The sequence below is a fragment of the Pleurodeles waltl genome, chromosome 5 (assembly GCF_031143425.1).
Source record: "Pleurodeles waltl isolate 20211129_DDA chromosome 5, aPleWal1.hap1.20221129, whole genome shotgun sequence".
Classification (NCBI taxonomy): domain Eukaryota; kingdom Metazoa; phylum Chordata; class Amphibia; order Caudata; family Salamandridae; genus Pleurodeles; species Pleurodeles waltl.
This window is the reverse complement of record NC_090444.1, coordinates 1,290,151,011-1,290,175,419: the sequence shown is the minus strand read 5'-3', so window position 1 is coordinate 1,290,175,419 and position 24,409 is coordinate 1,290,151,011. Positions and strand designations below refer to the sequence as shown.

The 24,409-nt window shown below is 46.0% G+C and overlaps 1 protein-coding gene across 1 annotated transcript in view; it reads right to left on the bottom strand.

Annotated features, from left to right (window-relative positions):
- UFL1 (UFM1 specific ligase 1) overlaps nt 1–24,409 on the bottom strand; it is a 329,946-nt gene that overhangs the window by 55,187 nt on the left and 250,350 nt on the right. The window contains exons 14-15 of the mRNA XM_069235525.1: nt 3,976–4,142; nt 3,754–3,884 (exon numbers count right to left, since the gene is read on the bottom strand). Of these exons, the coding sequence (XP_069091626.1) occupies nt 3,754–3,884; nt 3,976–4,142 (298 nt within the window). The remainder of the gene's footprint in view (nt 1–3,753; nt 3,885–3,975; nt 4,143–24,409) is intronic.

Below are 24,409 nucleotides of genomic sequence, written 5' to 3'. Positions count from 1 at the left end.
TTCCATCGGCAATAGCATGAGAGAGTACAGCTTGGGCCTCCTCCAGGACCAGTGGGAGCACTTGCGCAGAGGTATCCCATAGCATGTGGAAATAATGGCCCAAAAGGCATGCGGTGTTCAAGGACCCCAATGCAAGGCTGGCAAAAGAAAACATATTTTTCCCAAGTGAAACCAACCTTTTGGATTCCCAATCTGGGGGAGCGGAAAGGAACGCACCATGGAAGGCAGCGGCTTGGACCACCAAGCTCTCAGGGGTGAGGTGTTGCGTCAAGAAACTTGGGTACCCAGGTGTGGAGCGATGGTGGAGGGCAATCATCCTGTTCACAGGAGCCCTGATGCTGGGTTTGGACAAGGTACCAAGTAGGACATGAGTGAGGGCATCATTGAACGGGAGCAGGGGTCTGAGTTTGAAGCTCCCGGTTGCAGCACCCCGTCATGTTATTAGTCTTGATGGCCACAGATGGCAGTTGAAGGTCCAGGATCTCAGCTGCCCTCTCCACACCATAGCGTAGGAAGCTCCCTTCTCCATAGCCAATTGAGGGAGAGAAAGCATGTCAGTATATGGAGAAGTGTCCAGTCCGCTGGCCTCATCCAGGGGCTGATAATTATAATTACAAAAGAAGGTCATGTGGCCCCTCCTCCACAAGCGTCATTGAGCCCCAAGGACCCCAACCAACTAGGGCTGATAATTTCAATTAGGGACTGGGGAATGGAGTGTGGTTCCTCTCCTGGTGCCTTGCAAAGGCCCCAGGGTTGAACTTTAAGCTTAGGCGATAGGGGCATCGTGGGGCTGCACGGAATGCAGCATCCCCCGTAACATTAAAAAAAATATATAGTAAGTCGCATTGGCCATTAACTTCATGAACCCAGGGAGGCTTGACATATTTTTTTTCCTTAATGAGACCGAGCTGGAGCTGTATACTCCCCAGTTGGAGTGCAGGACCCATTATGGTTGGTTCTATGGATGTATTTTGTAGCTTGAAAATAAAAAAAATTAAAAAAAAGACTTAAACACGTTCTATTTATAATAGCTTAGTTAAAAATAATTTGAAAATCACTATTATTACTTTGAAATGTATGAATTTATGAAAAATACATTTCACTATAGTCATCTGTGACTTTTTGGCAAAGCCAATTGGTCTGCTCCATATATGATGATGTGCTGACCCCTTGATAAAGCCAATAGACCTACCACTTTTTATATCTGAATTTACATTGTAGCTAGAAAATTGTAAAAAGAGACTTAAACAAGTTTTCTTTATAAATGCTTTGTTTAAACGTATTTGAAGCAATCACTACAACTTTGCAAAGTGTGAATTTATGAAATATACATTTAATTATAGTCATTGGAGACTTTTTGACAAAGCCAATAGGTCTGCTCTAAATATGTTGATATAAGTCAATAGGCCCACTGTGTCTTTATATTTTAGTATTTTGACCCTTTGACAAACCCAGTGAGCCTGCCTTAGTTAAAATAAAAACCATTATATTGTTACATAGCGTAGTCAGCTGTGAGTGGTAGTGGACGGTTTGGTGCCCGCGGGGATTGGGTGGAGAGCCTGGCAACTGGCCACGCACAAGTCTATGTCGAGAACAGCCAAAGGCTGGGAGCCCTTGGCTTGTTGGGCGCAGGGCCTAGCCAACCGCACACCTAGCACTGCTGAAGGTCATGTACAGTGGGGTGAGGTTGGACCCTCATGGGGTGTTGGGTGCCCTGTGCCCAACGCCATGTTTACGTTAAAAAACATAGAAATCCATCCCAAAAAACAATGTTTAAACTGATGTTATAGTTAGGAATTGATAATATATTTTACTTTACATTAAAAAACATAGAAGTACAACTAAAAAAAAAAGAAAGGGGGGTTGTGAGTTATAGTTACCTGAGATAACTGTAACTGGTGAATTTCAGTGGTTTTGGTTCTTTTTTAAAAAGAAGTATATTCTAACTGACATTCTAACTGACATTTTCCCCTAATACCAGTAGGCGTGATGCCCTGATCCAAACTCCTAATTAAAGGTAGTAATGTAGTTTGTTGGTCCTAGTTCAGTAGAGAATACAATTTTCAGTAGGTTTGCTATTTGTTGTAAAACACGTCTGCAAATAGGCTGGTAGTTTGGAAAATTGTTAGGAGACAAAGAAACTGTATTTAGTAATCGGTTGATGCATGTTTCTGAGTGCTGAGTAAATTTGTGCCCAGGACACTATTTGCATTTTTGAAGGTTTGTGCACTTGCTTCGTGCTTCTGGACATTTCTATCAATTAATGCATGGAAGACAAAATTAAGTGAGGGAGAGTAATTACTTAAGCAAGTATGCTTCCAGAATATTTACATCCTCGTGATAGCATTTTTGGAGAGTAAAAAATTCTTACGGCTGTCAATTTTCGCTACAATGAGATGAAATGGTACATTTGTCATATTGCTGTAAGAGTTTATAAACAGTCATTGCCATTTCTTTATATTACAAAAGTAAAGAGTCATTATAAAAGGAAACATTTGTTTGAGGGCAAGCAAACTGACTTGCAACAATTCCTCTCCCAAAATGGTGGGAAAAGTATGCTGATGTAAAGCAGAAACTAGTCTTTTAAAATAGGATTTGCTTTAAGCACCTTTTCAAAGAGCAGCAGTATGACTGGCAATGTTCATTAGCATATGGATGTTATAGAGCAGTGGTTCCCAACCTGTGGTCTGGGGACCCCTGGGGGTCCGCGGAGCCTCCTCAGGGGGTCCGCGACTGCTTAGAAAATTAAATAATATTAACAGATTAGGTCCCTAGCTTTCAGTAATGACTCAGTAGGGGGTCCCCGGATTCCAATAATGGTTCAGTGGGGGTCCCCAGGTTTCAGTAAGGATAAAGTGGGGGTCCACAGAAGTCAAAAGGTTGGGAACCACTGTTATAGAGTTTAAAGCATACCCTCAACAGTCTAATAAATAAAGGTACCACTAGATGTCACTTGATCTACTTTTGTTATACTATAGGCAGACATTATCATGTAGTGTCATACAGAACATAGGAGTATAAAAATGTTCGTCAGATTGTGATAGATACATTTTTTAATGTAGCATTTAGGATGGATAGGTGAATACAAAGTATGCAGAGGTGCTTAGCATGCCTATAACTTGAGGCATCACTCTGGAAGAGTCAGTGTAAGATTCTGGACATTAAGCTAATGAGGAAGAGAGAAATAAATTGAAGAAAAAACAAGAAAGAGGGCCAGAGGGGGCAACTCTGAGGTCTAGATTTGCACTGCTTTTTGGTTATGCAAATCAGTTCAGTTAAAGGAGAAATCATTTGGCAGCAAACACAAGTCTGCTCAATAGTGCATGTCGTGAGAGACTGACTTGGAGTTAAATGCATGGATTTAATGCATGGATTCTGCCTGATAAATAAGTCCCTGAAGTGTATGGGGTTTAAATAATTCACTGGTGGGAGACGGGAATGTGCTGACACAATATTAAGGTGCAGCAGAGTGACATGAGATAAAGGAGACTTACCTGTAAGGCAGGATCTCGAATGGCAGAATCAAGGTAGCAGACATTAATTCAGGAAGGCTAGGCATTATTGGAAAAAATGATATCTCATATCTGTGAGTCGTTTGTATAGGACTTTAATAAGGCTACTGACCAGGAATAATAACGAAGACGTTTTTCTATAGCGCATATAAATAATTCCCAAATGGCAGCTAAATTATTTGATAGGGTGCGAGCATATCAAGCACTGAAAGGATAGTGTAAAATCAAAGAATCAACATACCTCACTTGTAACTGAAGTGTAGTCATCTACCGCCATCATGAAATCACCAGCAAGGAAGTTAAAAATTAGATTGGTTATGTCCGTGCAGACAGTTTTCAGCATATGTTTGGCAAGCGTACTTTGAGTCTCATCTACAAAATATAAATTACATTTTGAAGACAAGAACCATTGCGTAACATTGCTGCTCCTGTAACAAACAATAAAAGGCAAGCAGACCCTTACCTGAAAATAGCTTAGCACCTTTTTCAAAGAGCCGTATGTTAGTGTAGAGATTTGTCACTTCCTCCTGGAATTCTCTCATACTTTGCTTTCTGCTGGACCCCGAAGAATTTGAAGTTGTGGACATAAACACAGAACGAACCACTTCCTGGTATCTCTTTGTTAGAGGTCTGCAAAAGGAAATAGTTTCTTCACAGAGATATTGTATCTATATTTCCCATTACTTACCACAAATTTGGTGTAAAACACAATACCACTAATATCTGCTTTTTCCAAAATACTTTTATATTGAGGATAATTATTATTGATTTATAAATTGCTTATGAAAAATTAATCTATTGAGGCATGTTGTTATGACACTATTCTGCTTAAGAAATCCAGCAAAGGTTTGTCAAATATCCCTTATGTTGTCATGCAATAAAAGTAAGCATTTAGGGCTTAGAAACTGTCTCAACGAAAAATGGAAAGTCATTCAAGGCTACAGCAAGATCTGGCTCTATCAACATCTTGCTCTGCTCCTGAGCATTGACATAGTTCTGCGAGTAAAATTCTGAATAAAGAAAAACTACGTATTTGTGTTATCTGCCTCAAATAGAAAGCTCATGACGCTCAACCTTGTGGGCGGTAGAAAGGACTAGGGGCCATATGTACGAACATATTTTCCCATTGACACAGAATGGGAAAAACCCTTTGGTACATCTGGCCCTAGATGATTTTCCTGGTACCCGCAGATAAATTACAAACTTTCTTCTAACAAACTTATTTGAGTAAATCTTGGACACAACAAAGGGAATGCATATTTCACAGTTGGTAAAGCAAACCCAGGGATGGCGGTCTGCTGCACCTTGCATGATACAATCACAGCGTTTGTAGCCATTCAAAGGGTGACACAAAATGCAACTTTCCCAACTAATATTAAACCAACAGGTCATTTTGCGACCTCCTGTGAATGGGAAATTTGCATTGCGACCTGTTAGCACACAAGGATGCACTGTAAAAAACATCCCATTCATGAAACAGTCAGTGTGCAATTTCTACATCACTGGTTTGTGAAAGGCTCCCACTGCCAACACGAACCCCATTTGGAAGTTTCTCTTGAATTGCAAACTAATATCATCATAAAATAGTCTTGGCACTTGTGACTTTCACAGAAATGTAATTATTAATGTAAAATGCTTTATTATGTTGTATAACCAAAGTGTCTAAATAAGCGAGTACAACAGATCTGCATAGAAAAGCAATGTACTGTGGCACGGAAATTATCAAAGTGCTGAAAAGAATAAGTTAGTTACTTCCAGTAATGTTCTTTTGGGTGGATACATTAAACGTAGATTATTCCTATTTTTAGTCTCCCCTGGCACCAGATTGGATCTGGAAACTTCTCCAACAACTTCCTTATGCTGACAGGTTGCATCTTCGATCTCAACCGCAACTCCATCCACCTCAGACCCGACAACACATCTGCACAAATGCATCAGCTCTGTGTGCCGATATCACTGGTCTTCTACATTTCATGTCCACAAAAGCAGAGTGTGACTCATAAGATTGTATTTGTACTTGAAGTGGGTAAAAATTAACTTGAGATTCTATTACTGGAGAAAGCACATGGAACGGGGAGGCAGATTGACAGTAAAGAATCTGCACTTAAATACAGTGTCACCAAAAAGAGCATTACAGAAGGTAAGTAACTTATTCCTCAGATAGATATTTCTAACCACACATTATTAATCATTTGAATCAGTGCCAAAGCAATGCTCCCTCCACGGAGGTAGCTCTGAGGAGCTGACTTCCAACAGGAAGCCCTGTAGGACAGTACAAGCAAAAAAATGGCCCCTTCTAGAGACTTGGGAATCAATCCAATAGTGCTTGGAGAAAGTTTGGATAGATGTCCACGTGGCTGCCTGGCAGATGCCCAGGACATGAACATCCTTTCCCAGCAGCTTTCTCCAGGTATAATGAGTAGAAGCCCTTAGCATGAACCGACAAGGCTTGCAGGTCGCTGACACCATGCACAGAAAAGACTGAAACAAAGTTCAATGTCATAAGTCTCAGAGTATAGATGTAAAGAGGCTCAAAATGAGCACACAACAGGGTGGTTAATCCCAATTAAACGCCCCACTGTGGCATAATTAAGAGAGTAGAAAAGAAAATATGTGAAAGCCCTATCAAGTAAAAATGCATTAAAACAAGTGATATGAATAGTTAGGAACTATCAGGCAAACTGAAAGGACAAACAGCTGCTACGAATCCTTTAAAAGCGCCAACACTAAAACCTAGCAAGGTCAAAAACAATACAAAGGAACATCATACATGGATGTCCTGGGATGATGCAAACTTAGTATAGATTTGTTATATGTACCAAAAGTGGGAGAAGAATTTTCCTGAGGTGCTGGATCCTAGCTCAACTAAGAGAGGCAGAATGAGGTATGTCTGGGAAGCAGAAGGAGGGATGATTTTCGGAAGTCTAAACATTGTCAAGAAGAGTGTCAGAGATAAGGCCCTAGCACTGAGTGGTGGGTAGGTAGCAACATCACAAGCAGGAGCGGAAGCAAGACATGGGTCTGGTGCATGCCTGGAGAGGATTACATGAAGACAGTGTAGATTTTGCCTTTTACTTTTGACTACAGGAATCCTATGCTTGGCTTGATCACCTTCTGGTGAACCAATTACTGTTTATTTCGGTGAACAAGGTCTAGATCGGTCAGACAACCCCATCTGACTACAACCATATCATCTTAATGAGAGAGGCTGAGGGCCTGGAGTAAAGAGATAACCATTAGAGGCTTAGTGCAACACTTGATGGTCAGAGTGACCAGGATGCAGGTGAGCAATGGGTTTAGAAACGTCCATGAGGAGAACAATACAGAAGAGATAAGCTTGAGCACCCTATGGGACATAATAAAAGCGACAATTTAATTATACTCATATAAGAAGCATCTAGATTGTATTGGATTATGGTGCTGGTAAGACAAACTGGGGGAATATCTAGCGCCTAGAGGCTCAGGAAAAATGACATTAGCACCGAAAACTTTCAGGAAGTGTGGTAGCAGCTGAAACTCAAATCTGGAACTTAGATCAAGAAAAAGCACAGTATAGATTGTTAAAGCTGCAGCAAAAGTGCTATGGGTGGGGGAGTATAGGGTGGGCAGCCTCCCTGGATGTAACCTCAGGGCAAAGGGTTTTAGAAGGGCAGATAGGCTTAAAATACAGGGAAGTCCACCCACAAATGAAGACCAGGTGAAAGCCAAGTATTTCACGAAATGTTATGAGTAACTGTACTCCACAGAACCTACAGACACAAGGGAGGCATTGTCTTATACAGAAGTCTCAAAGATACCCAGGATTACACAGGTCCAGAGGGAGTGGTTAGAAGTTCCTATGGCAGAAGTTGTTGTGCATGACTAAACCAAGCTAAAGAATATGTCACCAGGGCTAGTTGACTATTTTCTATAAGTGTTTTGAGGGTACATTGGCTAGGATTCTAATAGTACTTTCAAATTTCTTTCTTCAGAGCCAGGGTATGACTAAGTCCAAATGTGAGACATCTATAACTATATTCCTTATTCCAGCCAGGTACCCTGAAGAGTGCTTTATGCATCACCCAATATTTATTCTAAATATAGAATCAAAATGTTTACAAGCATGCTGGCCACTGGAATAGAAGACCTGTTTCCCCAGATTGTTCAGTCATGCTTTATCAAAGCACAAGATGGAAGAAATAACTCAAAGAAACTTTTATATTTTGCTAACAAAATTAAGTAGGCTTCGCTCAGGGCTGTCCTCGTCACACAGGATGCTGAAAAACCTCATTTAACCAAGTGGATTGATGTGAACAAAACATACAATAACTTGGATATATTTCAAGGTAATATATGTACTCAAGGCATCAAAAAGAAATACACAGACCGCTTTTGCGGAGAAAAAGGCATCATAATAGGGCCCAAGGTTCTAAATCTTTCAACTTCTCAAAAGACCGACTATAAACTGAGTGAACCCTTTTCGCTACAATGGACTTCTTCAGCGATCAAACGCCCTAGTGTCCAATTCGCACCTTTGTTTATAAGGATTACAAAGCCAGATTATCCCCTTATGCTTGAAAGGATATGCAAAGATAGCACTTGTGTACATATTCCGTGTTTGGCTGTACTACAGTGATTAAAAGGATGCTGCTCCACAAACCGTTATATGACTTTTAGTCTCTCCTAACACTCTGTGCGCCTGGAATTCAGCGTTCACTGCAGAGGTTGGCTGACTTAATATGAACTGGGAAACACAGGAGAAGAAAACAAATACTTACCTTCAGTAACATATACAATGATCTTGTAAATTCCTCACCTTATGAGTACTCCTTAGAGGGTTCAGGTTTTTTCTAGAAATGACTCTTCAGTGTCCCCGGGACGTGGCACACGGTTCCAACCACAACAGAAATGCCAGATGTTAAAATACCTGGGTACAAGGCCACAATCGTGCTTCGACTGTGACATCAGTTTCAGACATGGAGGCCACAACTGGCATGTTGGTGTCAGTTTCGGATATTTTTTTCCGGCTCTATATCGATGTGTGCGGACACGAAATAAGAGTCAAACAGAAGCATAGATAGCACATAATATGTTTGCACATCTTGGGATCTTACTAAACACAGCAGTAGCTGATCGAGATGGAGGGAGGGCAGAGCAGAATCTGCAGAAAGATTATGTATCCACAAAAAATATTGTTACTGAAGGTAACTTATCTTTATGATACATCTTGCAGATTCTTCACCTTACAAATGAGTCCCAATACAGTACGACCCTAGTAGATGGTACTGTGTTTTGCTTGTTAACCAAGGAAATTATGCAACACAGCTCAAGCAGAGCACCCATTATTGTACGCCTGCGACATGACGTAGCAGTACATTGCAAAAGTATGCAAGGGTGATCCCATCTGGCACATGTTGGATACTGAGATGCTTATGAAAGAGAAACAGTCGAATGAGCACGAGTGCCCAATGTCTTTCTCAGCCAAGGCATAGCAGATCTTCATACCAATGATGACCCGAAGTGAAATACGGAGTTTAGTCACCGTTCTTCTTCTCTACTGCCAGTGAAGCCCACAAAATGCTGGTCATCAACTCTATCCTGTCATGTTTCGACAATGTAACATGACACCACGAACTTGGGATCCATCCTATGAAGACCTTCTTGTTTCCTGGTTACATGTGAAAGAGTGAAGAAAAATGTAATAGTAATAGTCTCTGCCATATGGAGCAAAAACCTCACCTTGGCTAAGAAGGATGAGCAGCTGCAAAGAACATATTCATGCAGATAGAAAACTGTGAAGGGTGGATGAACTGACAGGGTATCGAGTTCTCCGACCATGAAAGCAGAAATAATTGCCACCAATAACACTGCTTTCAGAGTAAGGCAACAGTGCATTAGCTCAAACAGAGATGCCATCAAGTCAATACAAGGCTCAAATTAAGAACTGAATGAGGAAAAATAAATGGAGTTGGAGGGAACCAGTAAAGCAACCTTTAACAAACCGTGCCACCAGTATCAATCTAAAAAGGGGAGGGGGCAATTATCCAAACACATGAAGCATGTAGGGCGGTCAGATACCTCTTAAGGATAGCCACCACCAGACCCAGTTAAGCAAGGGAGAGCACAAATCAAAAGGCGTCAGAAACGTGGCATATGGAGGTGTTCTGTCTTGCACCACTGACCGAAATTAGTCCTGAGACCTGCATAAATGGATTTGGTAGCAGGATTCCTGGCCACCAGGATGACATCTGTGATCTCATCAAAAAAGCTGAAGGATTCTAAATGTCACTGCTCACTCTCCATGCTTGAAGCTTTGTCGTCCGAGGGTTGATCTGAAGACCTGATCATTCTGCAGCAAAAGCAGGTTGGCTCTGCAATTGAGGGGAAAAGGTGGCGGAATGTTGAGTGGCAACAAATCGTCACACCAGACCCTCTTCATCCAGTCAGGTGCATAAGTATCAGCTGTGCTCAAACCTTCCTAACCATCCTAAAGACTTTTGAAAGAAGCAGTATCGGAGGAAAGTAAAATTATACTTACCCAGTAAGCATCTGTTTGGGGCATGCAGTGCTGTAGATTCACATGCTCTGCATACTCCCTCCATCTAGTGTTGGATCCGGAATGTTGCAAGTTGTTTTTTCTTTGAAGAAGCATTTTCGAGTCACAGGATCGACTGACTCCTCTGTGACACTGTGCATGGGCATCAAGTCCTTTGTAAGATAGATCTGCAGATGGTTGAGAAAAAGAATATAGCAGAAGTATAGAGAAAGAGATATCCATGCAAGTGTATCTACATATGCACAAATATATACAAATATAAAGCAACTGGAGCGGCTACAGGCGTCCGTGCAGGAGGAAGGGCCCATGTGAATCTACAGCACTACATTCCACGAACGGATGCTCAATGGATAATTAACATTTTCCGTTCAATGGTGTGTGTGGCTGTAGACACACATGCTTTGCATGGATTATAAAGCAGTCCTTCCATGAAAGCTGTGGCTAGCCTGTGGGAGTGGCAGTTGTAGACCAAGTAGTTCCTATGCAGATGTCATGAAGGTATGTTTCCTAAGAAGGCAATGGTGGCTCCTTTCTTCCTAGTCGAATGTGCTCTAGGAGTCACAGGTAACTGTTTTTTTGCCTTTGCATAGCAGGTTTGAACACATTTAACTATTCATTTTGCTATGCTATTTTCGGATTTTGGACTACCTATATGAAGTAGAGAAAAGGCTACAAAAAACTGTTTCTTTTTCCTAAAGTCTTTGATCCTATCAATGTAGTACATGGGTGCTCTTTTGACATCTAAAGTGTAGAGCACTCTTACAGCAAAAGTGTCAGGTTGTGAGAAAAAGACTGGTTACTCAATGGATTGATTGATATGGAACTGAGAAACTCCTTGAGTAGGAACTTCCAATTTGTACGAAGTACCACCTTGTCTGTGTATTTGGAAAAACTTCTTCCAATGTTAAGGCCTGGAGCTCACGAACACACCCGAGTGATGTAATATCGACTAGGAATGCCACTTTCCAAGAAAGGAACGGAATAGGACATACATGAGTAGCTCAAAAGGAGGACCCATGAGCCTAGCAAGTACAATATTAAGGTTCCAGCATGGTGCTGGAGGTTCCCTGAGTGGAATAACTCTTTTAAGGCCTTCAATGAAGGCTTCGATAACTGGGATTTTGAACAGGGAAGTATGTTGTCCGTTCAGTAAATGTGCAGCTATTGCTGCAAAGCGCAGGCAAATAGAAGTGTAAGCTAAATTTGCCTTCTGTAAATGAAGCAAATAACAATGTCCTGGACAATAGCTTTAATGGGGTTCATTTGTTTGGTTTGGCAGAAGCACACATAATGTCTCCATTTTGCTACATAACATGCTCTGGTTGTAGGTTTAGAAACTTCTCTGAGAATGTCCATACATTTCTCAGGCAATCCTATATAACCAACTCTATGACTTCAGGAGCCATACCGTAAGGTTAACTGACTTGGGGTCTAGATGTCTGATCTGTCCCTGATCCTGTGTAAGAAGGTCTGGCCTGTTAGGGAGCTTCTCATGGAAAACCAGTGAGGGGTCCAAGAGTGTAGTGAACCATGGCTGATGTGCCCAAGTGGGAGTTATAAAGATCATGTGAGTGATGTCTGTGATTTTCCAAATTAGAAATGGAATGAGAAGGAGAGGCGGAAAAGAGTGAGCAAATATCTCTGACTAGTTCATTCATAGAGCATTGTCCTTGGATAGTGGCTGTGGGTGCCTGGATGCGAAGCTTGGGCATTTTGACTTTTCTGCTGTGGAGAAAAGGTCTCTTTAAGAAGTTCTCACTTTTGGAACTATTTGTGAAGGACTTGTGGGTGGCGTTCCCATTGGTGGACTTGAAGAGCCCACTTTCATATTGTCTGAGAGATTTGTGACAATCAATCAATCAAAGAGACTTATAGAGCGCACTACTCACCCGTGAGGGTCTCAAGGCGCTGGGGAGGAGGGGGGAGAGGAGGGGGGGGAGATCACTGTTCGAAAAGCCAGGTTTTAAGGTTCTTCCTGAAGAGTAGGAGGTCCTGGGTATTGCGGAGGTGGGTGGGGAGGGAGTTCCAGGCTTTGGGGGCCAGATAGGAGAAGGATCTGCCTCCAGTGGTGGTGTGTTTGATGCGAGGAACTGTGGCGAGGGAGAGGTCGGCGGAGCGGAGGTGGCGTGTGGGAGTGTGGAAGGTCACTCTTTCGTTGAGGTAGGTTGGGCTGAGTTCTGGATTTGCTGTAGTTTGCGTTTGAGTTTTAGTGTGGTGCCGGCGTAGAGGGCATTGCCGTAGTCAAGCCTGCTGCTGATGAGTGCGTGGGTGACTGTCTTTCTGGTCTCTGTGGGGATCCATTTGAATGTTTTCTTCAGTGTGCTGAGTGTGTTAAAACATAAGGAGGTGTGGGCGTTGATTTGTTGGGCCATAGAGAGGGAGGGGTCCAGGATGACGCCGAGGTTGCATGCGTGGTTTGCAGGGGTGGGTGCGGGGCCTAATGTGGTGGGCCACCAAGAGGGGTCCCAAGTGTTTTTGTGTGGTCCAAAAATGATTATTTCGGTTTTGTTGGAGTGGAGTTTAAGGTGGTTGGCTGTCATCCAGGCAGCGGTGTCAAGGAGTGCAGAGTGTATGTTGGTTTTGGCGGTGGTGGGGTTGCTGGTGAAGGAGAAAATTAGTTGATGGTGATGCCGTGGGGTTTGAGGATGTTGGCTAGTGGGGCCATGTAGATGTTAAAGAGTGTGGGGCTGAGGGAGGAGCCTTGTGGGACTCCGCAGGTGATTTTGGTGGCGGAGGATTGGAAGGGTGGGAGACAGACTTTTTGGGTTCTGTCGGTAAGGAAGGAGGTGAGCCAGTCCAGGGCTTTGTGGCGGATCCCGGCATCGTGAAGTCGTGTACGGAGTGTGTGGTGGCAGACAGTGTCAAAGGCTGCGGAGAGGTCCAGGAGTATGTGTGCAACGGTCTCGCCCATGTCGACTCTGGATCAGATTTCGTCGGTGCATGCAATGAGAGCGGTTTCCGTGCTGTGGTTCTTGCGGAACCCAGATTGGGAGGGGTCGAGTGTGTGGTTTGCCTCGAGGAAGTGGTATAGGCGGGAGTTGACTAGTTTTTCCGTGACCTTGGCTGGGAAAGGGAGGAGGGAGATGGGGCGGTAGTTGGAGAGGTCGTCTGGGTCGGCTTTGTTTTTTTTTTTTTAGGAGTGCAGTGACTTCCGCGTGTTTCCAGAGGTCAGGGAAGGTGGCGGTTTCGAATGAGCTGTTGATTATGGCCGGAGTATGGGGGCGATGGTGGGGCTGGCCTTGTTGTATATTCGGTGGGGGCATGGGTCGGAGGGGGAGCCAGAGTGAATGGAGATCATTGTCTTTTCAGTTTCTTCGTCGGTGGTGGGGGCCCAGGTAGTGAGTAGGTTGGGGGGTGTGTGTGGTGGGTTTGTGTTGGGTGGGTGGAGGTTGTGTGTGGTATGAAGCTGTTGTGTATGTCCAGGATTTTGAGGTTTGTGTCAGTTGGGAGTTCAGGCGCTCCGTGGGGATCTTTTCCCACATGCGGTAGGGGGTGGTGTGTTGGTGGTGGTGTGTGGGTGGTTTGTTGTAGGAGAAGTGGACGCAATGGTGGTCCGTCCATTGGAGTTTGGTGGTGTGGGTGTAGGTGACGTGTTGGCTTGAGGTGAAAATTGCGTCGAGTGTGTGTCCAGCCGAGTGGGTGGGGGCTGTAACCAGTTGTTTGAGTCCCAGGTTGGTGAGGTTGACCAGGAGGGAGAAGGAGTTGTGGTCATGAGGGTTTTCCAGGTGGTAGTTTAAGTCGCCGAGGAGTATGTAGTCTGTGGAGGTGAGAGCGTGCGTGCTGATGGTGTCAGCGATGGTGTCACAGAAGGGGGGGCGTGGTCCTAAGGGTCTGTATATGAGTGTGCCTCTGAGGGTGGTGGTGTTGTTGATGTGGATGAGGAAGTGCATGTGTTCTGCGTTGTTGAGGGTGTTGGTAGTGACCTTGATGGTGTCTCTGTGAAGGATGGCGATGCCGCCTCCAGGTTTGTTAAGGCGGTCTTTGCGTTGGAGTTTGTCGCCCTCCGGGGTGGCTGTGGCTATGTCTGGCTCGGATGTGAGGTTTGTCCATGTTTCTGTGAGGAAGACGATGTCGGGTGAGTGTGATGTGATGAGGTCCCAGAGTTCTATGGCATGTTTGTGTAGGGACCGGGTGTTTAGTAGCAGACAGCTGAGATGGTTGCAGGTGGTGTGGTTGTTGTGATGTGAGATAGTGTTTGCGGGGGTGCTTGTGGTGTTGCTGTGGGTAGAGGTGGCATTGGCGTGGGGCTTGTGCGGGTTGTGGGGTTTGTTGGTGGGTGCGGATGTTGTTGTGTGGGGGCTGTTGTGTTTGGTGTTGGTGTGTGGGAGGTGGAGCAGGAGAATAGGCAGATGCGGCAGGAGAAGGGGCCTTGTGTGTGTGTGTGGGGCTGGTTTGAATGCAGTTGGGGCGAGCTCCGGGGTTGAGGGAGAGGAGGGAGTGGGGGTGGTAGTGTAGTCTGGGGGGAGTTTGGCTGGTTGGGCCAGGGGGACTGGCGCTGGGCGCGGTCCGGGCACAGACGGGGTTGCCTCTGGCGCGCCAGCGGCACGGCCGCACAGCGACCGCCATTAAGAGGGGGAGGTGGGAGGGAGGGGCAGCTGGGAGGCGGGCGGGAACGGGAGAGCGAATGGGGGCGGGAGAGGGGCGGGGACGCAGGGATGCAGCCGTGGGGAATAAGCAGAAGCCGGGGGAGCGCACAAGGGTCGAGATGGCCCAGAAAAGAAGATAGTGTGTGGAAAAAACAGTGAAAAAGGCCCAAAACCAAAAACAATGCACAGGCTAGTAAAGAGAAGCGGAAGACAGAAGGGGAATAGATGCGGTCAGAAACAGTGGAAAGGCACAAAAACACAATGCACAGACTAGTAAAGAACAGCGGAAGACAGAAGGAAAATAGATACGGTCAGAAACAGTGGAACGGCACGAAAAACAAAGAAAACGATGCACAGACTAGTAATACTTACCAGCGTCCACAGGACACCAGGGATGTGGAGGAGGGCCTTGAACACGCGATCGGTCGCGTGGGCGGGGAAAGCGGCACAGCAAGGTGGTGCTGTCGGCGCAGGGGAGCGAGCTCCGGCCAAAAAGGTTGGGATGTACATGCTCACCCCTGTTTCATTAGATAATACATGGCTGTCATGTTGTCCGTGCGTACTAAGACAAACTTGTGCGACAGGTGAGGAAGAAAAGCTCTCAGGGCTAGAAACACTATCTGATGCTCCAGATAATTGATGTACGTGAACTGGTGACTAAGATCTCAGAGGCCCTTCACTGTGAGGTTTTGAAGATGAGCACTCCAACCCATCAGTGATGCATCTATGGTCAGAATGAGCTGAGGCACAGGGTCCAGAAAAGGCTGCACTTTCAACAGGTTGGTGCCATTCCACCATTGCAGACAGTGGCGAGTAGGACAGTCTAACAACACTAGATTCTCCAGGTAACCCTTTGACTGAGACCACTGATGAGAGAGACAATGCTGTAGGGGACGCATGTGGAGTCTGGCCCGGGGAACAATGGCAATACAGGACTCCATTTTCCCTAACAGGCGCATGATAGTCCGGACTGTGTTTTTTGTGATTCTCCTGAAATTGGGGGAGAAGACACTGAAAACTCTGAATGCAGGCCGGGTTGGGGTATGTGAATCCCAAGTCTGAACTGAGAATGGCTCCCAGATAGGGTTGAATCTGAAGCAGTTGTAGATGAAATTTGAGAAAGTTGATTGTGAACCCTAACATGTGAAGCAGGTATACTGTGAGTTGAGTGTAAGATTGACACTGATGTAGTGTGCTGGCTTTGATGAGCCAATTCGTCTAGAGAAGGAAAATGTGTACATTTTGTCTTCTGAGATGTGCAGTGACTACAGCTAAGCACTTTGTGAATACTCTGGGAGCAGTCATGACTCCGTAAGGCAGTACTTTCAATTGAGAGTATTTTCCTGTAACTATGAACCTTAGATATTTCCTATGTGCAGGGTGGATGGGGATATGGAAGTAGGTGTCTTAAGTGTAGAGCTGTCATAAAGTTGCTTTGTTGAAGAAGGGGAATAACATCTTGAAGAGTAACAATGTGAAAGTGTTCTGAGAGACTGTAGTGGTTTGATAGTTTGAGGTCCAAATTAGGCCTGAGAGATTCATCCTTTTTAGGGATGAGAAAGTTTAGGGAGTATACTCCTAATCCTCAGTATTTAATGGAACAGGTCTTACGGCATCTTTAAGAAGCAGGGACTGAACCTCCTCTTTGAGAAGGGTGAGATGTTTGTGGGATAACTTGTGAGAATGAGGGGGAATGTTTAGAGGTGTGGTAGTGATCTCCAGACAATAACCATGTTGGATAATGGAAAGGACCCATTCTTCCAATGTTATGTTTCCCCACTGAGTAAGGACATTTTGAAGTCGTCCCCTCCTACAAGAGTAGTGTGGGGCTCAGGGAGATGTAGGTAGTTACAGTTTAGATGTTGAGGAAGAGCTACGGGTGGTAGTGCTCTTGCCTCTGCCTTGGTTGCCTCTATAGCTTCCTCTGAAGAAGCCTCGAGAATATGAGGTTGGGTAGTCGAGTTCGGGAGGTAGATGGTTCTGAGGCTGTTGGTTATAACCACCTCTAGATGTAGGGTGACGAAAATTGCCTCTAAGTGACTTAGACTGAAGGGCACCCATGACTTTTGCAGTGTCAGTATTTTTTTTTCAACTTCAAGGGTGGAGTCCAGTTGAGGAACAAAAAGATGCTCTTTGTCGAAGGGCATGTTGAGCACTGCTTGTTGTACACCTCGGTTTGTGGTGCTCATCTGGGAGATATTGGAGAAGTTCCAGTCCCAGTGAGCCCGATCATACCTTGATAACAAGGCCTGTAAATTGGCAATGCACCAATGGTTTGCTACTTGTGCAGCAAATCTTCTGCCTGCTGCATCCAGCCTTTTGGTCTCCTTGTCTGGTGGAGAAGAGTCCCCTGTGGCCTGGCTATTGGTTCCTTTTTTTACAGTAGTGGGCACAATTGAATCTGGTGGGACCTGAGACGTGATAAATAGTGGATCAGAAGGAGCAGGTTTACACTGTTTGTCTGCTCTAGGGGTGATAATTCTAGAGTGGATTGGCTCCTTAAAGATGACAGCTGCGTGATGAATCATACCAGAGAACATAGGAAGGAACTGAATATCCCTATGTGTGATAGTTAAGGTGCCAAACGGAAAATCCTGTTCTACTGGATCCCTATGGAGTTGGAAATGATGAAAGGCAGCAGCCCTTGCTATGACCTGCTGACAATTAGAGTCCTCTGTTGGGGAGGGTCTTTCGGGGTAGAAATCTGCATCCTTATTTATCATGGGATCAAGGTCATAGAAATCTCATGGTTTTGGGTTGTGATGAATTCCACCCAAATCTTCCCCTATAAATAAAGGTGAGCCATGAGGTGTGAGGTATCTTGCAGTAGGAGTGGCAGGAGAACGTGGAGGGGAAGGAAATGGAGGAGAAGCAGGGAGTGGAGGTGGTGAGGAATGTGGTTCAGGAGGAAAAGGCTTAGGCGAAGTAGTGGTAGCCTTGTTCTTAGAGGCTTTTTCTGGAGGTGGAGAAGTGTCCAAAGCCTGTTGGAAAGATAATTTACTCTTGAACGTGACAGGGGAGGAAACAATAATATGCCCTGTTCCTTCCTGGCTATGGAAGCTAAGCTGTTTAGCATCCGTTGTTTCCAAAATAGGCTCAATTGGAGGTGGGGTGGTGGAGGACTGACTTGAGTCCATGCACTCCGAAGGAGTTGGCTCCCTTGTTTTCGGCATGGATGGTTCCGGTCGGTGACCCTTTGTCAGTACCGAGCACCTGTTGAGGCTGGTGGGCTTAGAGCCAAAGTGCTCAGTACAAAAGGTTTGCTGGAAATAGCTCAGACCGAGGAGCTGGAGGTTGATGCAGAAGACAATATTGTGGTCTTGGCTGGTTTCGGAGCTGAGACGAAGGGCGGGCAGCCAAAGTAGTTTTTCGAAAGCAGCCATGCTGGTGGCAGCGGTCGTCCAGAGACCTCTGTAAGGGACTTTAACAGTCTTTGGGTGGGCAGGAGGGGTCACAGTACTCAGGGGCTGCGCTGACATCACCTATTGGCTCTCAATGTCCAACTGAATGTCGGAGTCTTGAATGGAGCAGGCATCCTCTTGTTTGGGCTCCTCCTGTGCGTGCTCCTCCCTAAAGATGTCCAAGATGTCATCTGGGGACTTGTGCACCATCTCCAACCTACCAGCTCTTTGGTCCAGGAAGGGTCTTCTTTAATCTGAAGAACTTGCAGGTGTTGCAGGTCGCTAATTGGGGTAGAGGCACAGATTACACACCTGATGATGGTTGGTGTGGGGAATTTTGAAAGAGACCGAGGACAGAAACGAAACGCCGCAGTTTGTGAAGGCTCAGCATTCTCTTCGGGACTGTGTGGAGGGAGGCCTGAAAATGGGCGAGGACGCCCTGAAACAAGACGATTGGAAAGAATGAACGCAAAGGTGGAATTTTGCAATTGAGAGAATACAGTTGAATAAAAGAAAGACGGAAGGAAAGTTTTGAACCGGAGTGAGTCGAAGATGGAGCGATGATACACACATGCAAACCAGACGGTGGAGAGAAAACAATCCAACAAGGGACTCGATGCCCATGTGCAGTATCACCGAGAATCCATGACTTGAAAACGCTTCTTCGAAGAAAAACAACTTACAACACTCTGAAGCAGATCTTCATACATAAAACAATCCATCAAAAGATGGTTCTCATTTGCACCGCTTTCCCCTTTCTCACACTTGAGAAGCCCATAAACAGCAGATTGTCTAAACAATGGTCTCTGGTCAGATCAATGTAAAAACTGAGGGCCCTTTAAGGATTAAGACTGGGGAGACGTTCCTCCTCCCTAGAGGGGTGAGATGAAGCACAGAAAACCAGCAAGGTAATGTATTGGTCGATATGGAAGGGTGTAACTACCTTTAGCAGGAAAGCTGTATTTGTCGAAGGACCACTTTGTCAGGTAAGAATGATGTTTATGGCCATTGGAAAGACATGGCCTGCAGTTCACTCAGTAGCCGTGCAGATATCAGATCCATAAGAATCAAATTACGGTCCCACTGAAGCATCACAAAAGGTGATGGCAGGATCATATGGAGCAGCCCTTCCAAGAAACACAACACAGCAGGTTATTTGAAAAGTAACCCTTAACTGTTGCCAGAGCAAGGCCTTGATGGGTTAAAGAGAGAGAAAAACACAGAATGTCAGACACATTTGCATCAAAGGTTAGATGGGCTGGTGGTAAACACCAGGCATATACCTTTTTGGTGGATGGATGCCTGGCTGCCAAAATGACACCAACCACTTTAGGAGGGAGATCAAAAGTCATTAACTGTCACAATTCAATCCCTGTGCATGGAGATGTAAGTTGTGCAGGCTCCGATACAGGACCCAGCTCTACTGCTGTGAAATTAGGTCCTCCCGAAGGGGCAGCCTGTGTGAGGGACAAGTGCTCATGGCCAGAAGATTTGGGTCTTCTGATCCCCACCAATTCCAGGTGGCCTCCCCAACCTAGCAACAATGCATCTGTGATAACTTATCTCTGAGCGGAGCAAGGAGAGGTGTGTGCTGCAGGCCCAAATGCAGTTGAGCTGCCACCACTGCCGTTCGTGCTGAGCCTTTTGGCACTTCAGATCACACTGCAGAGCCTGCATGTGCCACCTGGTGGGGTACATGTGCAAGATACAAGAGGTTGAGAAACCTGAGAGCTACTCCCACTAAACCCAGGTCAAGAGTTGAAGCATCAAGATCATGGCTCAAATGTCCTAGATTCGTTAAAGAGGAAAGAAGTTCCGAAAAGAAAAGTGTCCAAGTAATCCAATGAAGAGGAGCCTTTGTGAAGGAGTCAAGTGTGAGTTTGGCATGTTGTCTGGAGGTGGCTGACGACTGCATGAGGTGAGCCCACCTTCAGTAGCCAGTTGTCGAGGTATGGGAAGGCTGTTACTCACAATCTCCGCAGATGGGAGGCAACCACCACTATCACCTGGGTAAACACCGGAGGTGCACTGGTTAGGCCAAAGGGAAGCACAGAACACTGAAAGTGCTTTTGCCTACTGTAGGAAGTTGGCTCTGTATGCACTATTTCAAAGTAAGGAATAGTATGCACAGAGTCCAAGGGTTCCTCTTAGAGGTAAGATAGTGGCAAAAAGAGATAATACTAATGCTCTATTTTGTGGGAGTGTGGTCGAGCAGTAGGCTTATCAAAGGAGTAGTGTTAAGCATTTGTTGTACATACACACAGGCAATAAATGAGGAACACACACTCAGAAACAATTCCAGGCCAATAGGTTTTGTTATAGAAAAATATATTTTCTTAGTTTATTTTAAGAACCACAGGTTCAAATTCTACATGAATATCTCATTTGAAAGGTATTGCAGGTAAGTACTTTAGGAACTTTGAATTATTACAGTAGCATATATACTTTTCACATAAAACACAAATAGCTGTTTTAAAAGTGGACACTGCAATTTTCACAGTTGCTGGGGGAGGTAAAGTATTGTTAGGTTTTGCAGGTAAGTAAACCACCTACGGGGTTAAGATTGGGGTCCAAGGTAGCCCACCGTTGGGGGTTCAGAGCAACCCCAAAGTTACCACACCAGCAGCTCAGGGCCGGTCAGGTGCAGAGTTCAAAGTGGTGCCCAAAACGCATAGGCTTCAATGGAGAGAAGGGGGTGCCCCGGTTCCAGTCTGCCAGCAGGTAAGTACCCGCGTCTTCGGAGGGCAGACCAGGGGGGTTTTGTAGGGCACCGGGAGGGACACAAGTCCACACAAAAAGTACACCCTCAGCGGCACTGGGGCAGCCGGGTGCAGTGTGGAAACAAGCGTCGGGTTTCCAATGTAAATCAATGGGAGACCAAGGGGTCTCTTCAGCGATGCAGGCAGGCAAGGGGGGGGCTCCTCGGGGTAGCCACCACCTGGGCAAGGGAGAGGGCCTCCTGGGGGTCACTCCTGCACTGAAGTTCCGATCCTTCAGGTGCTGGGGGCTGCGGGTGCAGGGTCTTTTCCAGCCGTCGGGATTTTAGAGTCAGGCAGTCGCGGTCAGGGGGAGCCTGGGGATTCCCTCTGCAGGCGTCGCTGTGGGGGCTCAGGGGGGACAACTTTGGTTACTCACAGTCTCGGAGTCGCCGGAGGGTCCTCCCTGAGGTGTTGGTTCTCCACCAGTCGAGTCGGGGTCGCCGGGTGCAGTGTGCAAGTCTCACGCTTCTTGCGGGGATTGCAGGGGTCTTCAAATCTGCTCCTTTGTAACAAAGTTGCAGTCTTTTTGGAACAGGGCTGCTGTCCTCTGGAGTTTCTTGTTCCTCTTGAAGCAGGGCAGTCCTCTGAGGATTCAGAGGTCGCTGGTCCTGGAGAAAGCGTCGCTGGAGAAGGTTTCTTTAGAAGGCAGGAGACAGGCCGGTAGGACTGGGGCCAAAGCAGTTGGTGTCTTCTTTCTTCTTCTGCAGGGGTTTTCAGCTCAGCAGTCTTCTTCTTCGGTAAGTTGCAGGAATCTAAATTCTTAGGTTCAGGGGAGCCCTTAAATACTAAATTTAAGGGCGTGTTTAGGTCTGGGGGGTTAGTAGCCAATGGCTACTAGCCCTGAGGGTGGGTACACCCTCTTTGTGCCTCCTCCCAAGGGGAGGGGGTCACATTCCTATCCCTATTGGGGGAATCCTCCATCTGCAAGATGGAGGATTTCTAAAAGTCAGAGTCACCTCAGCTCAGGACACCTTAGGGGCTGTCCTGACTGGCCAGTGACTCCTCCTTGTTATTCTCATTATCTCCTCCGGCCTTGCCGCCAAAAGTGGGGCCGTGACCGGAGGGGGCGGGCAACTCCACTAGCTGGAGTGCCCTGTGGTGCTGGAACAAAGGGGGTAAGCCTTTGAGGCTCACCGCCAGGTGTTACAGCTCCTGCCTGGGGGTGGTGTTAGCATCTCCACCCAGTGCAGGCTTTGTTACAGGCCACAGAGTGAGAAAGGCACTCTCCCCATGTGGCCAGCAACATGTCTCGAGTGTGGCAGGCTGCTAGAACCAGTCAGCCTACACGGGTAGTTGGATTAGGTTTCAGGGGGCACCTCTAAGGTGCCCTCTGGGTGTATTTTACAATAAAATGTACACTGGCATCAGTGTGTATTTATTGTGCTGAGAAGTTTGATACCAAACTTCCCAGTTTTCAGTGTAGCCATTATGGTGCTGTGGAGTCCGTGTTTGACAGACTCCCAGACCATATACTCTTGTGGCCACCCTGCACTTACAATGTCTAAGGTTTGGCTTAGACACTGTAGGGGCACAGTGCTCATGCACTGGTGCCCTCACCTATGGTATAGTGCACCCTGCCTTAGGGCTGTAAGGCCTACTAGAGGGGTGACTTATCTATACTGCATAGGCAGTGTGAGGTTGGCATGGCACCCTGAGGGGAGTGCCATGTCGACTTACTCGTTTTGTTCTCACCAGCACACACAAGCTGGCAAGCAGTGTGTCTGTGCTGAGTGAGGGGTCCCTAGGGTGGCATAAGATATGCTGCAGCCCTTAGAGACCTTCCCTGGCATCAGGGCCCTTGGTACCAGGGGTACCAGTTACAAGGGACTTATCTGAATGCCAAGGTGTGCCAATTGTGGAATCAAAAGTACAGGTTAGGGAAAGAACACTGGTGCTGGGGCCTGGTTAGCAGGCCTCAGCACACTTTCAATTCAAAACATAGCATCAGCAAAGGCAAAAAGTCAGGGGGTAACCATGCCAAGGAGGCATTTCCTTACACCTACCTGGATCCATGCACAGCATTTGTGGCCCTGCAGGATGGGGAATCCAGCGGAGACAGAACTTCGACCAAGGTGAGCATTTTTAATTTTGAATTTCTATCTCTGAAGGACATTCTTCCTCACCAGGAAATAACCGGAGTAAGAGCCAGTCCCAATCTCTAAAAAGGACACTATCTATGGCTCCCTTGGCCAAGAGATTTTCAATTTCTTCTTGAAATATGGGCAAGTGTCCTTTGGGAGGACTTTCAGTGTGGGTGGTATATTCAGAGCATCTGAAAGGAAGGGCATAAAGTAACCATACTCCACAATTTGGAGCACCCTTTGGTCGGATGTGATGCTTCACCACTCAGGAAGGTAGAAGGTGCTGCAGCCTCTCACCAGGTGATCTTGTGCTACTGAGAGTAAATAAAAGCCGTTCTGTGGCAGCCATGGAAGAGGGACTGGGGCTTGGGTAGTACAATGTCCATTGGGGGGCCTGGCTGCTGTCTGCTTGATCCCAAACCTCTACTTGAAAGGGTGGGGAGGTATGTTGCTGTTGATGCATACTGACACTGCCTCCTCTGATATCCCCTGCTGAAGCTTCAAAAGGGGCAAGTCTATTAGGGGAACTGCTAAACAGGTAGAGCTAGGCCTAGAAAGTGAGCAGTGGCTTTGCTCTCCTTAAATCTTTTTAAGGTCGAGGCTGCCTCCGCTCCAAAGAGCCTTCAAAGGGCATGTCCATTAGGGATTATTGGATGTTAGAAGAGAAGCTTGTGGAGCGAATCCATGTGTGGCTCAAATTACCACACTGGTCCCAACTACCCCACCCAGACAATCAGTCATATCAAAGCACAAGCAAATGGAGTACTTGGCTGCATCCTTTCCATCCGTGATGACTCACTGCAGTATTGGCCATATGTCATTCGGGACAGCTGGCAAGATATCTGGTGCCCTGTTCCACAGCGTATGCGAGTTACCCAAAGAAGTAATTAGTATTAACAGACCTGAGGACATGGCTTGAAGAGGACAATATACGCTTGTGGATTTTCTCCATATGTTTTGTCTCCCTGTTAGGAGGAGTTGTCGAAAATGCATTAGGGTTAAGGAGACTTCTGAATGTCTGCACCACTAAGCTCTTTGGGTTGTGGTGCTGAAGCAGACAACCTTGATCCAAAGGAGCAGGTCTATTCCACCTTGCCACTTTCCTATTAACCAAGGACAAGATTCTGGCTTTGCCCAGGTGTACTCCAGCACATCAGTGAGCCTTGTTGAAAGGAAGCAGACGTTCTTATCTCAAGTGGCCTAGATTGGGCACCTCTGGCAAAACATTCCTCTCATCTCTGTTGTGGGCAAGGTGAGGTCCAAACATTCTGCCACCATCCTCATCACTGTTGCAAAGGAGGTGGATTCTTCTGCTGCCATAGTTAGCTTTGGGGAGGAAAGACAAATGCATGGAAAAGTTACAAGTCCACTAGCATCCTGCAGATTTAAAATATTGTTTTCTTCATCAAAAGAGTCGTCAAAATAAGCATCTTTGTTGTCATCATGGGGTGGAGTGGTTTCTGGGTCAGATTAAGTATAAAGACATGTCATTTGCGGCCTTCAGGGGTAGTGGAAAATTAGTTTTGGAGTCTGAT